The 16,276-nt window shown below is 34.5% G+C and overlaps 1 protein-coding gene across 12 annotated transcripts; it reads right to left on the bottom strand.

Annotated features, from left to right (window-relative positions):
* On the bottom strand, positions 1-12,250 carry SUV2 (protein dimerization). Of its 12 annotated transcripts, XM_088860990.1 has the most exons (14): positions 11,508-12,141; positions 9,117-9,155; positions 8,341-8,459; positions 7,834-8,144; positions 7,432-7,466; positions 7,097-7,218; positions 6,865-6,944; positions 5,775-5,843; positions 4,652-4,734; positions 3,365-3,715; positions 3,139-3,245; positions 2,186-2,322; positions 1,530-1,723; positions 1-432 (listed from the first exon to the last, which is right to left on the bottom strand). In XM_088860990.1, the coding sequence occupies exons 6-14, from the start codon at positions 7,113-7,115 to the stop codon at positions 165-167; spliced, it is 1,308 nt and encodes a 435-aa protein (XP_088717116.1). In that variant the 5' UTR covers positions 7,116-7,218; positions 7,432-7,466; positions 7,834-8,144; positions 8,341-8,459; positions 9,117-9,155; positions 11,508-12,141; the 3' UTR covers positions 1-164. The 12 variants fall into 12 exon arrangements, 8 of the variants coding, with proteins under 8 accessions (XP_088717116.1, XP_006854095.1, XP_088717111.1 ...); XR_016051372.1 differs by having other exon boundaries at positions 3,135-3,245; positions 6,865-7,218; positions 11,508-12,250; XM_006854033.4 differs by having other exon boundaries at positions 6,865-7,218; positions 11,508-12,250.
* Positions 12,251-16,276: the final 4,026 nt, after the last annotated feature.

Here is a 16,276-nt window from a genome sequence, read left to right as displayed (position 1 = left end):
TGAACAGAAGCTCAAAATCGTTTCCTCAAAAATATTCTACAGTTCACAGCCATTACATACAAAATTCACTGATCAGTCCAACATCATCACATTCCATCTCCAATATCAGCGTCGACCTGAATGGTCTGGATTAATTTAGTCAGTATCTCTTACATCCCACCACACTAGCCATAAGCACATTGATTTTGAATTATAGAGGTATCTAGTGCAGGCAAAATCCTTGCCCTAAATACACGAGCTAAGTCTACAATGTCACCCTGGTTTGCCGATCTACGGTCATCTCTGCGTTTTCTGGTGATCCGGTTTGTTATATCAATGGCTGATCTTGACATTTCTCGGCTGCTTGTTAAGCTCTCCAAAACAAGCTTAGAGTAAGTGGGGTTAGAAACCAGTCGACACAAAAGAATTAAAGCTTCTCGAATAAGCAATGTCCTGTCCATTAAAAGATAAATAGGGCAAAAAAGTAAGAACCAACCACAGTCAAGAATAATGATTAGGAATAGGCCTCGGCCAGGTGAATTACATAAATGAAAAATAAAAATAAAATAAAATTTTGAAAAATACAATGAAGCTACTAAAATTTAAATAAAACCAAAAACAACATTAAAAATTCCAAATAAGGTTTAAAAAGTATAGAAAAATGAATAAAAAAAATGATTTATAGTAGGGGGCATATTAAAAATTCAAAAAAATAATAAAATAGAATTTATGCCAAAAAAAACTCACCAATATTTTCCAAAACATCCAATTTATATATAAAAATTTATAGAACAGTCCCATATCTTTTACAATTTTTGCAGTTTTTTCAATTTTTTTATGTGTCGAGTTGTACACAACTCGGGGTAACTCAGCCTCACCCTACTCTTCCGAGTTCGATTGGACTCGGGGGAGTTCCGTAATACTGGTCAAGAATAATTAGCAAAAAGAGAAATAGAGTTATTTGTCATTGATCTTAAGAGAATACAGAAAATTTTCCAAAAAAAGGTGTTTCTCATAATAATGCAAGGGATTCCTGCTTTTATTTTTCCAGAACAATGTTCTTCACAAGACAAGGTTAATAATATACGAAAAATATCTTTCCTAACTCAAATTTCAGTTTTTAGTTTTCTAAGCATTTTTTTTTTAACCTAAGGGGAACCAAAATTTCGAAAAATTTCCCATATAAAAAGAATTTCCGAAAACGAGATTCATCCCAGCTTTTGATTTTTCTGACATTTTGAAAGGAAAAGTTTTATATGACTATGTATGGAAAAAATTAGTTTGTGGGTCTTTGCAACGTTAATAAATGTATAATAAGTAATCAATAGGAGATTGATATACAATAATAGAGATTATCCAAAAGAGAGTAAGAAATAAACCTCATTAACATTTTTCATATAATAATTACAGCAAAATACAATTAGAAAACTAAAATGGATATTAAAAGCCAATGTCTCAGTGGATGGCAAGAAAAGTTCATATTACAAATGAACAGTAGAAGAATATTATTTATATCTTCAGAAACTTAAAATGCAAAAGATAAAATCCACCTCTCTTTGGGTGACACATTTGCAGTTATTTCTGCTTCTTCAGAGTCCAGTTCCGATGTCAATATCTTCAAGAGTGACTCTAAAAAGTTGACTTTGATAGAAATTGCACAATTTAATAAAATTCCAGTGCCACTTTTCCCAGAAGCCGCAATAAATGCCATGACATGGATTGCATGCCTACGAAGTATGCACTCCTGCAAATTTCAAGAGAATTCACAAAAAAGAAGACTCTCTTTCGATTTCTTGAAGGGACCTCTCTCTCTCTCTCTCTCTCTCTCTCTCTCTCTCTCCATTTTTCTAATTGTCTTCACATTTTTTCTCACCAGTTCTTTCTCTGTTTTTTCAGATTTCCTTTTCTTTCCATACATTTTCTTTCTTCTCAGTCTTGTTGCCATTTATTTGTTTTTAACCTTCTATCAAAATGAAGACCGCCACAAAAACCAAAAGGTGCAAAATAAAAAAGTCAAAGGTACAAAACAATAATGGGGCAGTGCCCTAAAAAGAAACTCATCTTCAAACTTGGCACTTTCGGTTTTTTTTTGCTTCAGCATTCAACCAATCACCTTGTCAGTTTTTTCTCAGATTTTTTTTTCTTTCTAAGCTTCAAATAGGAAATTTCTAATATAGAAATAAGATGACTTCAAAAGTTAACATACCTTTGTCCCATTCCCATCACAACACAAGCACTCTGCCAAGCCTTCTAGAACACAGACGAGTATCCTAGAAGCATCTTCTGGACCATGATGCGAATCATCTGCAGATCCACCATTAAAGAGTTTCAGGAGCCCTGGGCCTGAAAGGAAATCAGAAAAATTAATATTCAAACAAAAAAGAAACAAAGGGAAAAATGATTCTGCATATAGGGAGGAAATAATGATTTTCCTAAAGATTTGAACATAAAATTGCCGTTTGATTTTAGCAAATGAATTTCTCTTTTGTACCATAATATTGAAAGACGGAAAAAGTTTATATAAAGGTGAGGCCCTAAACAATTAAATAAGGCGCAATGCAAAATTCATTAGAAGAAATTGTTTTGATGCGCAAAAATCCTCAAATCAATCTCATTTTAACCTCAAGATGTATGAACATGAGAAAAAATGGATTTCAAGTCTTGAAAATAGTGCACTTGTAATGCGCTTTCTAGACCATCAATTTTCAAGTATTCGTAGATTTGCTCGATCTACAATATTTTTTAAGCTTTAAATTTTATAATTAGAGATGAAAATAAATTTCAGGACATCACAAAGATTTTCAGTACTAAAATGTCTTTCAATATTATTTGAAGGTGAGCCTCACTGTGATTCTGCAGCCTTATACAAACCCCACCCTTGAAAGAAAGATCTTAGGCTTTTCCTTATTAATGACATAAACCTCAAAATATACAAGGGAATTATCAGATTTTGAAGAGCTCACCAAACATCTACTCTTTCAACAGAAAATCTGCAACCACCACTTCAAAAAAAACCTATTTCCATAAAACGTTCAACAGAGAATTGCATTTAAATGTATATGATAGTAGGTGAAATAAGATTATCATTGGAAAAAACAAAGAAGATCAACAAATTTAAGTACATGGGCTAATCAAAATCCAATTTGAATGCAGACCTACAATTCAATAGCAGAAAAAGTAGTCGAACCGCCTGCAACCGAACAAGGATTGCTGCTTTCATCTTCAAAAGCTTTGAGATGTTCTCGAACATTGATACAGTCCCAAAGCTGCCATGGGAAGGACATTTCTTCAGGGAGGGAGGGAGGAGGGTGTGTGTGTGTGTGAGAGAGAGAGAGAGAGAGAGAGAATTAAGTTCCCAAAAACTAGTAGATAGACTAAAACTTACGTCTCCCTTTCCATGTTGGGTTCACTTCTCATCACAACCAAGTTCATTATGGATATTGCTTCCAATTGTACACTCTGACTCGTATTTGCCACAGCAGTTTGATGTAATTTCTCAAATAAACTCATCCAATTTATAGAGAATACATCTACATTGTTGCTCAGATTTTCCCGCTTGTTCTTGAATGGAGCTTCAAAATCTGAGCACTTCACCCTTGGAGAAAAATAATCTAAAGAGGATGCTTTCTCTGGGCCAAATATAAACCTGAAGCGCTCTTTCCATTTCTCAAAATTCTCCTCTCTTTTTTCCTTCAGAGAATTTGAATCTTGGCGATGACCCACCTCATCATTGCTCCTGAGATGTGTTCATGCACAGCATAAGTCTTAAGAGCAAACAAGCACTTGAGAATGAACATTCAAGGCAAAGCATACTAAAATTCAAACGACCATAAATCACCATCCATTGAAGGCAATGGATGGCAATGGATAGAGAGAGTGGAACCCATCAAATAAGGCATTCCCCAGTGGTTAAGTTAGTTTAATGGGACACATCTGAACTGAGTTTTGGAATCTGACTCAACTAGAAAATCAGTCAACTTGGGTACTAGTCACAAGTCATCAACTATAACCGGAACAAGAGATACGATAAGATAATATATGATTATCCAACTAAAAAGTTACAGAACAATATTTTCTTTGTGAGAAAGTTACAACTACAAATAAATAAAGTGGCATAGCTAGTTACATGCTCAAATATGTTACCTACATCATATAGGGTATCATGAATTTACAATAAATCAGTGTTGTGCTAGAGCTTGAACCTCATTTCAAATGCAAAAATTAGCACTTACCAAGGTCAGCCATACAAAGTTGAGCCACAAACACACAGTGCCTCCCTATGTGTGTGTTTTTTTTTTTTTTTTGATAAATGTTGACTTTTGTATTGCTATAGAGAGAGAGAGTACAACTTTGGGATTAAACCCAAAACTGTACTCTATCTCTGTATAGCAATACAAAAGTCAACATTTATCAAAAAAAAACACATAGTTCCTCCCTCACCCCACCCTACCCCACCCCACATGCGCACACACAAAAGATACGTACACTAGGCCATTGAAAAAAATGAAAATCTAATCAGTCTTTCCCAGACATACACAAAGGATATATCAGGTTTATGACCAGTGATTAGGAAGTGATTAACTGAACAAAGTACATTACAGTTCTTGTAGAAGTATATTTAGGAAAATTTACAAATCCACAAGAAGCAGAGATAAAACGGAGCATAAGGTACCTTTTCATATATTTCGTGTCAAAAGCAAGAATGTAGTGCAAGATGAAATGCAGAATACGTAGTGAGCTACAGACAACATCAACCTGCAGGAAATAAGAAGATAAGGTACCATTTCCGGCTTCATAAACCTAGTATTATCCACAATGTAAAATCACATAAATACTAACCACTGAATTCGTGCAGTTCAAATTTAGCCAGGAAGACAAGAAAAAATTTCTATCGACTGATAGGCTAATAGCATGATAAGACTTATGAAAGACAACATCTCCTATTAAAATGAAAATTACAAATGATAAATGGTTAACTAGCTCAGACCATTAGGAAGTATATGCATTTTTTTTTTACAATATTCGTAGTGCTAAAATTTGTGTAATGTATTATATCCCCCTATTTATTATTGAGAAAATACGATACTGCTTGGAACCATGCATTGATCATGTAACTTGAACTATTAGCGATTTCTCAAAATATCAGTACTTGCCTCGTAAATTTTTAAATGACTATTTTACCATGGTCCGGTGGCCAAATCACTGTACAACATGTTTAAAACCCAAAGGGTGATATAGTTGAAGATATTTTAAGAAGATACACTGTGCTTTCTACATTGGTGTACAATATAAAATTAAACGAATCATAATCTGTGAAAAAATCATGACACTCAGGGCACGTCTTTTTTGCGAAAAAGCGCTCTATAAGAAAGCGCAACTCACTAGCTGGTAAGATGCTTCCCCAATCTTTATCTATTTTTTATGAGAAAGCGGCTTCAAACCTATCTAGGTGTGAAAACGCTTCCAAGGCTGCTGCAAAGCTCTCTTGTGAATGAATTTTGGAAAGCGCTTTTAGAAGAAAAAAACAAAGTGAATTTCAAGTTTTTTGTTAGATGCCATGCTAATTTTCAACCAAAAAAAAAACTATCACAAAATGACGAGCATCTGGTCAATATTTTTTTTATATTTAAAAGTACCCCACAGAAGTAAAAGAATCTTGCAAAACAGCCTATCTCTTATGACTGTAATACTGTATGCATGTTAATTTCTAAATAAATAAATCAACTGTACACAATGTAATCATTTAAGTAACTGATTGAACTAGACAAACATACTAAACCAATTTTTGAACTCACATTTTCAAAGTTGCATAGGTCAAGTATGGCATCCACCAAAGAATCTAGCCCAGCCATCTCATTATTCATCTGTTGAATCCACAAGATAAAATAAACAAATAACTATTCTAGAAATTGATGAAAGCAAATCCAAGATAAAGTGTAAATACCAAAAAAGCAATCTAGATAATCCATATTCATGAGAAGAGGACGGAGGGGGGGGGGTGGCAGGGATGAGAGAGAGAGAACTATTTCTAGGCAGTAGTCAGGGTGTCAGGGGACATAACATGCTGTCTAGAATTCCATTCTCACCAGGTCCCAAGTTAGCATTCAGAGAGAAACAGTTTCCCAGCAGTAATCAGGGTGGCAGGTGCCACAGCGTGATGTCTAGAGTTGCAGAGAAAGAGAGGGAGAGAGAGCACATGAAGCAAAGTCCCCAACAATCAGCAAGTTTTTACTACTATTTAAGTGATGGAAATGATCCACCAATCCTCCATAATTTCATATTCTAGTAAAACTTCTTGCTTATCAACAGACTCGTGAGGCACTCCACATGTATAGCTAACTTTCCATTTATTTTAGAAAATTAAAGATCTGCATATTCAAAAGGCACATATAATATGTGACGTTTCAAGCATTAAGAGATATAAAAGTCTGGCTTGGGTCGAGATATTTACAGTGCCAATTGTTGCAGCCCTACATCCCAAGTTCGAATCCTATCACTGAACTACCTAAAGAAAGTATATAAGAGGCAGTTAAGTACAAAGTACATAGATTGTTTGGCTACTGCATGTGTTTTGGGTCAGCTTCTGCATCAAGTTCTATAAAAAGTTCCCACTTTGCATTTAGGGTTGGACCTGGTATTTCTATTTTTTTCACACAAAGTAGCAGCCATTCTTGCGTGTGTGTGCACCTAAAAGGGCTAAAAAAACTGGCTTCAAAAGCAGCCACAATTACATATTCTGGGTGCTATGTAAAAAGCCACCCAAAATACACATGGCACTAGTTTTGAACGACATCCAGACAGACCCTTACTCTTAACAATATGTACCATCCACCATTTTCTTCGAGCCAAGCTAAAGATGAGAGCTACCGATATTAGAGTACTTACTTTAGTTAATATTGCATAAAGACGACACACTTTTGCAGCCTCAACCGATTGACCAGAACCACCTCCTTTAGCCACAGGGTCTAAATTATCGGAGGAGACATTAGTCATGCATCTAAAAAGCACATGCAAATCTGTAGCACAAGTCACAAACAACTTTGACACTAAGTTATGCCCTGATCTATTATCAGTCGGGGAGTGCCAGATTTGGAGCAACTTGTTTTGGATTTCATACTTCTCAGAGAGGTCATCATTCCTTCCAAACTGACAATCACCCAAATCCATATCAGTCTGAACTCCTATTGCTTCAGTGCGCTTTGGTTGTGCACTAGTCTCTGGGCAGATATTGTCTTGTGCCTGAAGGAAGATATCTTCAGAAAATTAGCACAATGGAAGTATTTTTTATGAGCTCAATTATCAGAAGAACAAAGTCATTGTTAAAAAGAAAAAAATCATTCATAAGTCAGTCTCTATATCACTACAAACTGCTGTCCTTTGGAAGATAAGTGCGGCTAATTGAATGCACGGCATGGAAAAAAAAGAAGAAGAAATGGTAACGTCTTTAATTACCTGAGGGCCGTAAATGCCATGACTTGGCCTTGAAGCTGAAAGAAATCAGATATTAATTATACCCAAACAAGGCACTTTAGAGAAAGACTCAATCTTTGGGAATAAAATAAGAAAATATTTCATAATTCACTGGGTCATCACCAACCTTTAAAACCATGGACAGTAATGGAGATAGAGTGGGGCACACCATTTGGGTCATGTCTCCTCCCGTTGGGTTCACACTTACTGTCCATCACTTCAACAGATGGTGGATGACCCAATAAACCATGATTTTTCCATGGTCCATGGGATTCTAGCATACTTCCCCAATGCATCAAAACATAAATTTTTGAAAATCTAAACCTTAATTCCCTAAATATTTACCCATTATAACCATTCAAAAAAAAAAACTTTATTCATTACCACTTTCAACTAGATGCCGGCTTTTTAATTCCAACCCAGCAGATAAATTGGGTGTAGAATCCTTTCTATTAGGACCATGACTGTCAAACAACTGAGACCGTGAAGAAGGCTCTCCTATTGATGTATCTAAACTGCTCATGTTCGTCCTAGACAATCTTTTTGATGTCCCCTCTCTAATCCATGGGGTATTAACAGTGATGCTGATATTATCAGTAACAGGATATCCAGGCCCAATCTGGTCATGACAATTGCCTGTGGGAGGCAATGGCAAAGAAACCCGACAAGATTCTTCCCCACAAGCTTCTGTTTGTCTGCAATCACGCACTACAAATTAGAGTCCAAATTACCTATTTACATTAATTGGATAAACTGGAACCACAATGAAGGAAAAAATAATAATTAGGAAATATCAGCAAGCAATTAGCAGAAGAGCACTAAACACTTTGTCCACTCATGGGCATTTGGTCGTTGTCATAGAATAAATCAATAAATAACAGTTCTACTCACAAGCTTGTCCTCTTTAGTCGCTGGATTTCTGCTTCCTTTTCCGCAGTTTGGGATAAGGCATTTCTGAGCTGCTCATCCTTCTCATCTCTCCTTTTTACAAGCTCCTTGTACTCATGGTCCTGAAACCATGATATTTCATGAACAACTTGGTACGAAATTATATACATAAAAAATATTTTAAAAAATGATTTCAAGATTCCAATGCCAATATCGATGAAGGACAAGAAGAGTTAAATTAAAAATGAGAAAATTAACTTTTTGTTCTTCATCCTTTTAAGTCATTGTTTATAGACAGGTCTTTCAACCCTGTGGGTCAGGATTGCATAGTTTCATGCATCCATCAATCATAAGAAAGCATGATATATAACAAAACAATGGCATCATGAATGAAAGAGTTCGATTAATTGAGGTTTTCCTCTATGATAGTCAGCACATAAGGCAAGGTACACTTGATAATTATCTGCAACTGTTCATGGAAGAGAACCAATAATAAAACTAGAGATTCTAGTGTGAAGGAGTGATTGTTATTGACAATGGGCATGGTCTCCCTCCCTCCCTCCCTTCTCCCTCCCTCGCTCCCTTCTCCCTCCCTCCCTCTCTTCGTAGCACTAATAATAAGACTAATGATTATTGTGTGATGAAATGATAGTTATTGCCAACAGGCATGGTCCCCCTCCTCCCTCACTCTCTCCCAAGAACCTGAGGTAGCATTCCAACTTGTACAGCTAACTTTTCTAGCATTAACAAAAGCCTGTATCATATTAAACAAAACATACCCGATGAGCAAGTTGCTCAGAGAGGCATCTCGACTCTGCCTGCAAATTACAGAAGAAGCCAGTGTTACCATCATATAAGTATGAAGAATATTAAAGCAATATAATCGATGCATACAGACAATGCCATTGGCAAGCAACGTGCATCATAAATGTTCTGATTCTTTACATGTGCTTCCAAACTGATATGTTAACGCTTAGCAGGGAAGAAATCCTTTGTAGTTTTTTGATAAGTGGAAGGAACAAATAGCATATTAGCATCCCAAATATTTCCAATGCATTTTGACCTTAGCAATAAAGAAGGAGGGGCGAGGTTCACAGGAGCATTCTGCAGGGAAGAAAGACAATAATTTCTTTCATGAGGGATAGAAAGATGGAATCATCCCATATATTCCCTATCCATTTTGATATTAGCAATGATATATACTAGGTGGCACTTCGTAAAATCATAAATGCAGAGGAAAAGAAGGCCTATATGATAATAGGCCTCATATGCCTGCCGATGATGGAAGGCAACCATCTAAATGTGATAAGATTGCTTGAGGAGCTATCAGGTTGGTGCATATGTCCATGATGTTCCAAGCTCCAGCTGCAATGTGGTTTAATGTAGTCCTCAGGGCGCCAAGAAGTCGAAATAGAATAATTGTAATAAGGGACACCCAGAGGAATGGGGGCTAGAAATATGAAGTTAAAGGGGTTAGGAAGGGGACAAAATGATTTCATTGTTACAAAGTCATATATATGGATAAGGAAAGTCAGGGCTCATAACCTGACAAGGATATTAGTTACTTGGGGTAATGATGGATCACTTTGTTTCCTCATTCAATTAAAATTTGGAGGAAGATAAGGAAAGAATGAATGTGCTAATAAGAATTTTGAGGAAAAATCAGGTGGTTAGGAAACAATTGGTAAGATGGGCGTGTGTCATCCTAGAAAACGTTATATATCAGGAAAGAAAATTCCAAAACACCTGAGATGGAATAAGCTTAGTGTAACTGATAGTGTGATTAATGAAATAAGGAAATCTGGTAGAAAGAAGGGGCACATTCTCAGGAAAATTAATACATTAAGGGATATATAAGAGGGAGAAGTGAACTTAAATGATAGAAAAGTATGGAAATAAAAGTACTAGTGTAAAATAAGAAATGATAGAGAACCCGTTAACTAAGCAAGTACATGAACTACAAGGGTAGGAGGGTTGGGGTGAAAATTCATTAGAAAGGGAGACCTGGGTGGAAATACTAAAAGGTGGTTGGTAGCAGTCACATTGGGGCTATTTAAAGCAAGCCTGAGGATATTGAGAGATGAAAGTCTCCAATGTCCCCACCAGAGTAATGCATTTGAGGGGTACATATTAGTACAAAGTAAGAAGTAAAACTAAATGGATATCGTGAAACTTAAGAGGAGAAATAAATGTGACAAGGTTCCATAAACAGAGAAGGAGCTGGGGTTACTAAGACCATGCAAAGCTTCCTTGAAGTTGTTTATATAGTGTGCCGAATGAATTCCTATACACAAGCCCTTCGAAAAACCAACATGAGTGATTAAGGATGAGCATGCTTCCTTCAATGTGGAATGGTGACCACATATAGCTTTCCAAGGAGTTTCAATTGCTCAAGTCCAAGGCTAGAGAATGGGATAAGGATGTGTTTGTGGCATGAGAAAGGTCATACCCTTGGAATTGTGAAGATCGACAACAAGTTGGAAGAAAATGGGAAAATGTGACTTGGTGGAGAGTGTGGAGAAGAGAAAAATCATTTTGAGAAGCAATATTGTGGCAGATGAGATGAAGTAGTTTTAGCCTATACATACCTGTTAGAAACAGATAATTTCTACTTGAAAAGACTGAATATTGTTTTGCGTGGATTCATCCATCAAACTATTTAGGAAAAGTTAATAATTAAAGATTTCAAGCTTAGTTTTCACTATAGTAGTGCCCGAGTTCTCAATGGTTTCACATATGTAGATCCCATTTAATTCATATACAATAATGTAAATAACTCTGTTACTTAAATCAACAACATGAATCCATATCAAATGAATTACCAAAACAAGAGGCAAGATAATAGAATCACTGCAACATACAAACGCATGATTTCACAGTAATAACCACTTCCTAGAACTCAAAAAACAATACTAACTTTTCACAGAAATCACCCAATTAGCACAATCAATCAAACCAAACTCCATAAAGAACTAACCATCAAAGAGCATAAGACACGATAATATAATCATTACAGACATTCATGTTTATTGTAATAAATACTCACCCCACTACTGCAAACAATCAAACTAAACTCCAACATTGACAAATATAATGAATCCAAATCAAATGAATAACATAAAACTGAAATCTGGATCTCCTTCAAAAATTTCGAATTAAATAATTCATACCTTCAATGCTTCGATGTCCTTCTCCTTTCCCTCAAACCCAACTCGACCACGGCCCCCATTTCTTGGTCCCAATCCAGCCCCACCAAAACACGAACCATTGTTCTTCTTTTTGGGTTCTTTTCCTTTGGTAATCTCTTTAAAACTCTGTGAAAGTTCCCTCGGGGGAGAGAAGCCAGTACTAAAATCATCTAATATGGGTACTTGTGTTGAGTTTTGGTGATCATTTGGGGTAGGATTCGTAGGAATGAGAAGTGATGTGAGAGAAGGTGAAGGTGGAGGAGGAGGAGGAGGTTGTGTAGCTTTCTTTACAGCAATGAGCTCCTTTTCTTTACGAAACAGAGCTTCTATGAAATCCGGGTCCGTCCAATCACCATCGTCTTGGAAGCTGAAACACAAGTCCATGTCGGTGCATTTGTGGGCTCTCTCCCTCTCTCACGAGTATATAGATTGGTGGGTTTGATGTTTTCTCAATTTATTCATCCACTCTCTCTCTCTAATATAGCCGCTTAGCAGAACCTGGATACCTAATCGCGTACATGGATAATGGTTTTGAGCGCGGTTTGCAGAGAGTGTAGAGAGAGGAAGAATGCGCCATTAAAACGAACGCGTAGGTTTTGAATTTGTGTAGTGAGATATTATCGTTCGCCCTTCCTCTCTTATTTAGAGAAGAGGGAGGAAGAGTGTACAATGAGATGTCTACATTTGTACAAATGTAGTCCCAACTACTCTTCACTATTGGCTATTGGATGTGAAATTAGTTGGCCACCTTTTATACGAAGCTTAAATTTCAAATGAAATTCTTTTCGAACTTCGTAATATACCCAAACTATCCGATTTGACATAAGATGATTATATGTAATTATGACTCTTTTGTATTAAAGATAAATGATTTCATTATATACAATTCTTTAAGAGATTAGTGAGAAGGTTACGCACATGCCCCTCAGAATTATAGTTATTTAAAAAAGTAGCCCTATCAAAACAGATAAAGCCACATCTCATAACTCATTGAAAATTACAATTTAAGTATTAAAACTATATCAATCTTTTTATCTTGAACATAAAAAAACCAATTTTTTTAAAAAAATTATTATCGATATTGAAAATTGATTTTAGAGCTATAATAGAGATTTTTGTTGCCAAAAGTGCTTTTCAGTTGAAAATTTAAGGTGAGGCTTTATTTTATTTTCATAAGCCTAGGCCTTATAAAAACTCATCTTTTAAAAAATCTCATGTAACTTCTATCTTTACTGTTTTTCTTTGCAAGAGATTTTTATTGAGAACATGAAAAGGGTACAAATACAAGGAAGAGATAACAAACAAAAAACACAAAGAAGGAAGAGAGAGGTAGAACTTAGAGAGGTTACAAAAAGAGAATATTTATTTCGTATTTATTTTTAAATTTTAAAAAAATCTAAATTACGCTACTTTGGATCTTCTATTTTTTTTTGGCTCGTAGACTTGCTTCGGACCGAAGTAGTTCCAAATATGTAATTTGGACATTAAAGGTCTTAAGTTGGATTTTGTCTACATAGCTATTGATTTTATATCTTTAAAAGAGAGTCGCAATGTCCATTTCTTAAAAAATATGGATGATGAACATGCACTAAATAGGCCTTGACTTATATAAAATTGATATAAATAAGAATCTCGAAGACCCCATTACTCAATCTCCCTCAACAGTTGGTAAAAATGGTTCATTTGAAACTAGTATGCCACATAGAAGCAAAAGAACCAGGCACCCGCTACCACTTTAGATGAATTTTATGTGTTCATGGATGAAAATAATTATTCTCCAACAAGTGAAGATACAATAGATGAATCTCAAAGCTACAACGAAGCTACTAGCTCACATGATTCAGTTGAATGGATACAAGTTACAAATTGATTTCATTAAAATTAATCAAGTTTGTGAGTTGGTTTATCTTCCTAAAGATAGAAAAGTTATTGGTTGCAAATGGGTCTTGAAGAACAAGCTTAAATGTGAATAGATCTATATAAAAATATAAAACTATATTGATAGCTAAATAGTTTACCTAAAGAAAGGTATAGATTATATAAAGATCTATTCACGTGTAGCCAAATTTAAAGCTATTAAGATCATCTTAACACTAGTTGTATATTATAATTTAAAATTATTTCAAATGGATGGTAAAACAATTTTTTTGAATGGAGAATTAAAAAAATATATTTCTATGGAGCAATCAGAAGGATATATAGTTAAAAGCAATAAAACAACATATACAAAATTAAGAAATATTTCTATGGTCTAAAATAGTCGTATAGCGCATGTTACTAGAGGGAACAATTTTATAATCTTATATTTGTATGTGGATGGCTTTTTGTTTGCTTACAATGACTTTGGCATGATGAACCATAACAAGTATCGGCTCAATTCCCACTATGAGATAAGAGATATGAAATAAGTCTCATTTTGTACTAGGCATTAAGATAAGAGATAGAAGTTCAAGGTTATTGTTTTTATCTCAATAAAATTTTCTAGAGGGCATTTTAATACATTAAGGGATTGTATACAATGAGACCATTTACCTTTGGTGTAGAGAGATCACAATTACTTACAACTATCTGATGTAAAATCTGATACTTGGATGTCTCACAAAGTTCGAAAAAATTTATTTTGAACTTTGAGATTGATCAATAAAATAAATGCAGCTACCCAATTTCACATTCAATGGTCAATATTAATTGTGACCACCTTGTATCAAAAGTAAATGGTCTCATTATATATTTTCCCATAAATTAAATATAGAAAATTGTAAACCTGTTAATATACACATTTGTAAAAGCTTGAAATTACTAGAGAAAATGTGTCCTTCAAGTGACAGTGACAAAAATTGAATTGGAAAAAATTCCATATGCTGAAGTTGTAGAGTATATGATACCTGTCATATTATGCACAAGAGCTTATTTAAGTCATGCATTTGGTCCTAATGAGTAGATTTAAGAGTAATCCAAGATGATTCATTGGCAAGCCCTAAAAAAGATACGCAGATATATTTAGAAAACTAAAAACTACAAATTGTGCTTACAACCTAATAACTTAGAGGCTCTTGGGTACTCTGTTGTAGGCTTTGCAAGAGATGCATGTGATAAAAATCAACCTCATAATATGTAGTCATCTTTTTAGGCGGTTGTGTTTGTTAGTTCAGTAAGAAGTATGGTTGCATATCTCGGTGTACTATGGAAGCTGAGTATATTGCTTGTAGCATTGCTACTACTTATGCTATCTCGATTATAGACTTCACAAATGCACTAAAACTGTATATAGCCGACATACCAGTTTAAATTTTTTGTGATAATCAGACTACCATCTTATTAATTGAAATGGAGTCAGGCTCCAAGGGCAAGCATATTGAAATTGACCATCATTAATTGACTATCATTATATTTAGGATACATATTGTATAGAGCCGAAGCTCTAAATAATCAAAAGAAAGCACGCCTTCAAATAGTATCAAGAAATGTGGTTTCAATATTGGAAATTTGTGTGATCGTCTTATAAAGTATATTTTTAATCTTTAATTATAAAATTTAAAGCTTACAAAATAGTGTAGATTGACCAGATCTATAAAAACTTTAAAAGCTTGAAAATTGACAGTAAAAAAATGCGTTGCAAGATGCCCTCTTTCCAAAACTTGAAAATCCATTTTTTTCTTATGTCCATGCATCTTGATGTTGAGATGATTAGTTTGAGGATATTTGGGCATCAAAACCACATCTTCTAGTGAAATTTTTGAGGTGGGTTCTAATTTGATTGTTTAGAGCCTTGACTATCTATAAAAAAAATACTTATATTTATGATAGTATTGAAAATAATGAAATAACAGCAGTGATTTCATACAACGGTTGTGTCATAGTAAAATGCAACCACACTTTTAGAAATCCATGTGTTGTGGTATTTGTATGACCCAAAATTTTGAACACACTCTCAATAATCAATTTAATAAAAAAACTAATTTGTACCCTATATATGTCAAAATGAGCCCCCTCCAATAATGAATCTAGACCGTCCATTTGATGAATTTTAAGATATAGGCCTTTATGAATTCAATTTTTTTTATTTTAAATATTATTAATCTAATGATAATAACATTATCTAAAAAATTTGGAAAGAAAAAATATCATTCTAAGACCTAGATCTAAACAACTCATCAAAATGAATGGCCTAATATTAATTGGGCTAAAAAAATACTTTCTAGGTTTTGTTTTCAATTTTTTTTTTTTTTTGTGATTGTTCATTAGAATGAAAATAATGTATATTTTAAAATTTGGATCAAACAAATGGCCCTAACCTAGTTTTTGAAGGTTGTTGCATTGTATTATTATACAATCATAGTATGAAATCACTACCCATGAAATAATTGTAAGTTTTTACCATCAACTGATATAATTGGAATACCTCTGATAAAGGGATTAAGTGTTGAAATTTTTTCAAAGCATGTAAATTTGATGGGACTTAAGAATATCTAAGTTAGAAACTTGCAAAATAGATACTTTTGATGTCTTGATCATAAGAGGAAACACTACATCAGTGTGAAAAAAAATCATGTCAAGAGATGTCTATATATGTATATTGGTCATGAGATATGTAGCCATAATGATGTGTAAAGCTTAGTAACAAGGATATGCTCGTAAGGTTAAATCCATTAAGTGACAAGGCTTTAAGGTATGTCAATATGTTTGGCTCTAATGGTCAAGTGTGAGATGTGTAGCCATGGGCCCTCACATGTACCTTTGTGAAATTTTTA

Source organism: Amborella trichopoda, chromosome 3 (assembly GCF_054954075.1).
Source record: "Amborella trichopoda isolate Santa Cruz 75 chromosome 3, AtrichopodaSantaCruz75HAP2 v2.0, whole genome shotgun sequence".
NCBI lineage: Eukaryota > Viridiplantae > Streptophyta > Magnoliopsida > Amborellales > Amborellaceae > Amborella > Amborella trichopoda.
Note: the sequence above shows the minus strand (reverse complement) of the source record. Positions and strands in the feature narration are given on the sequence as shown.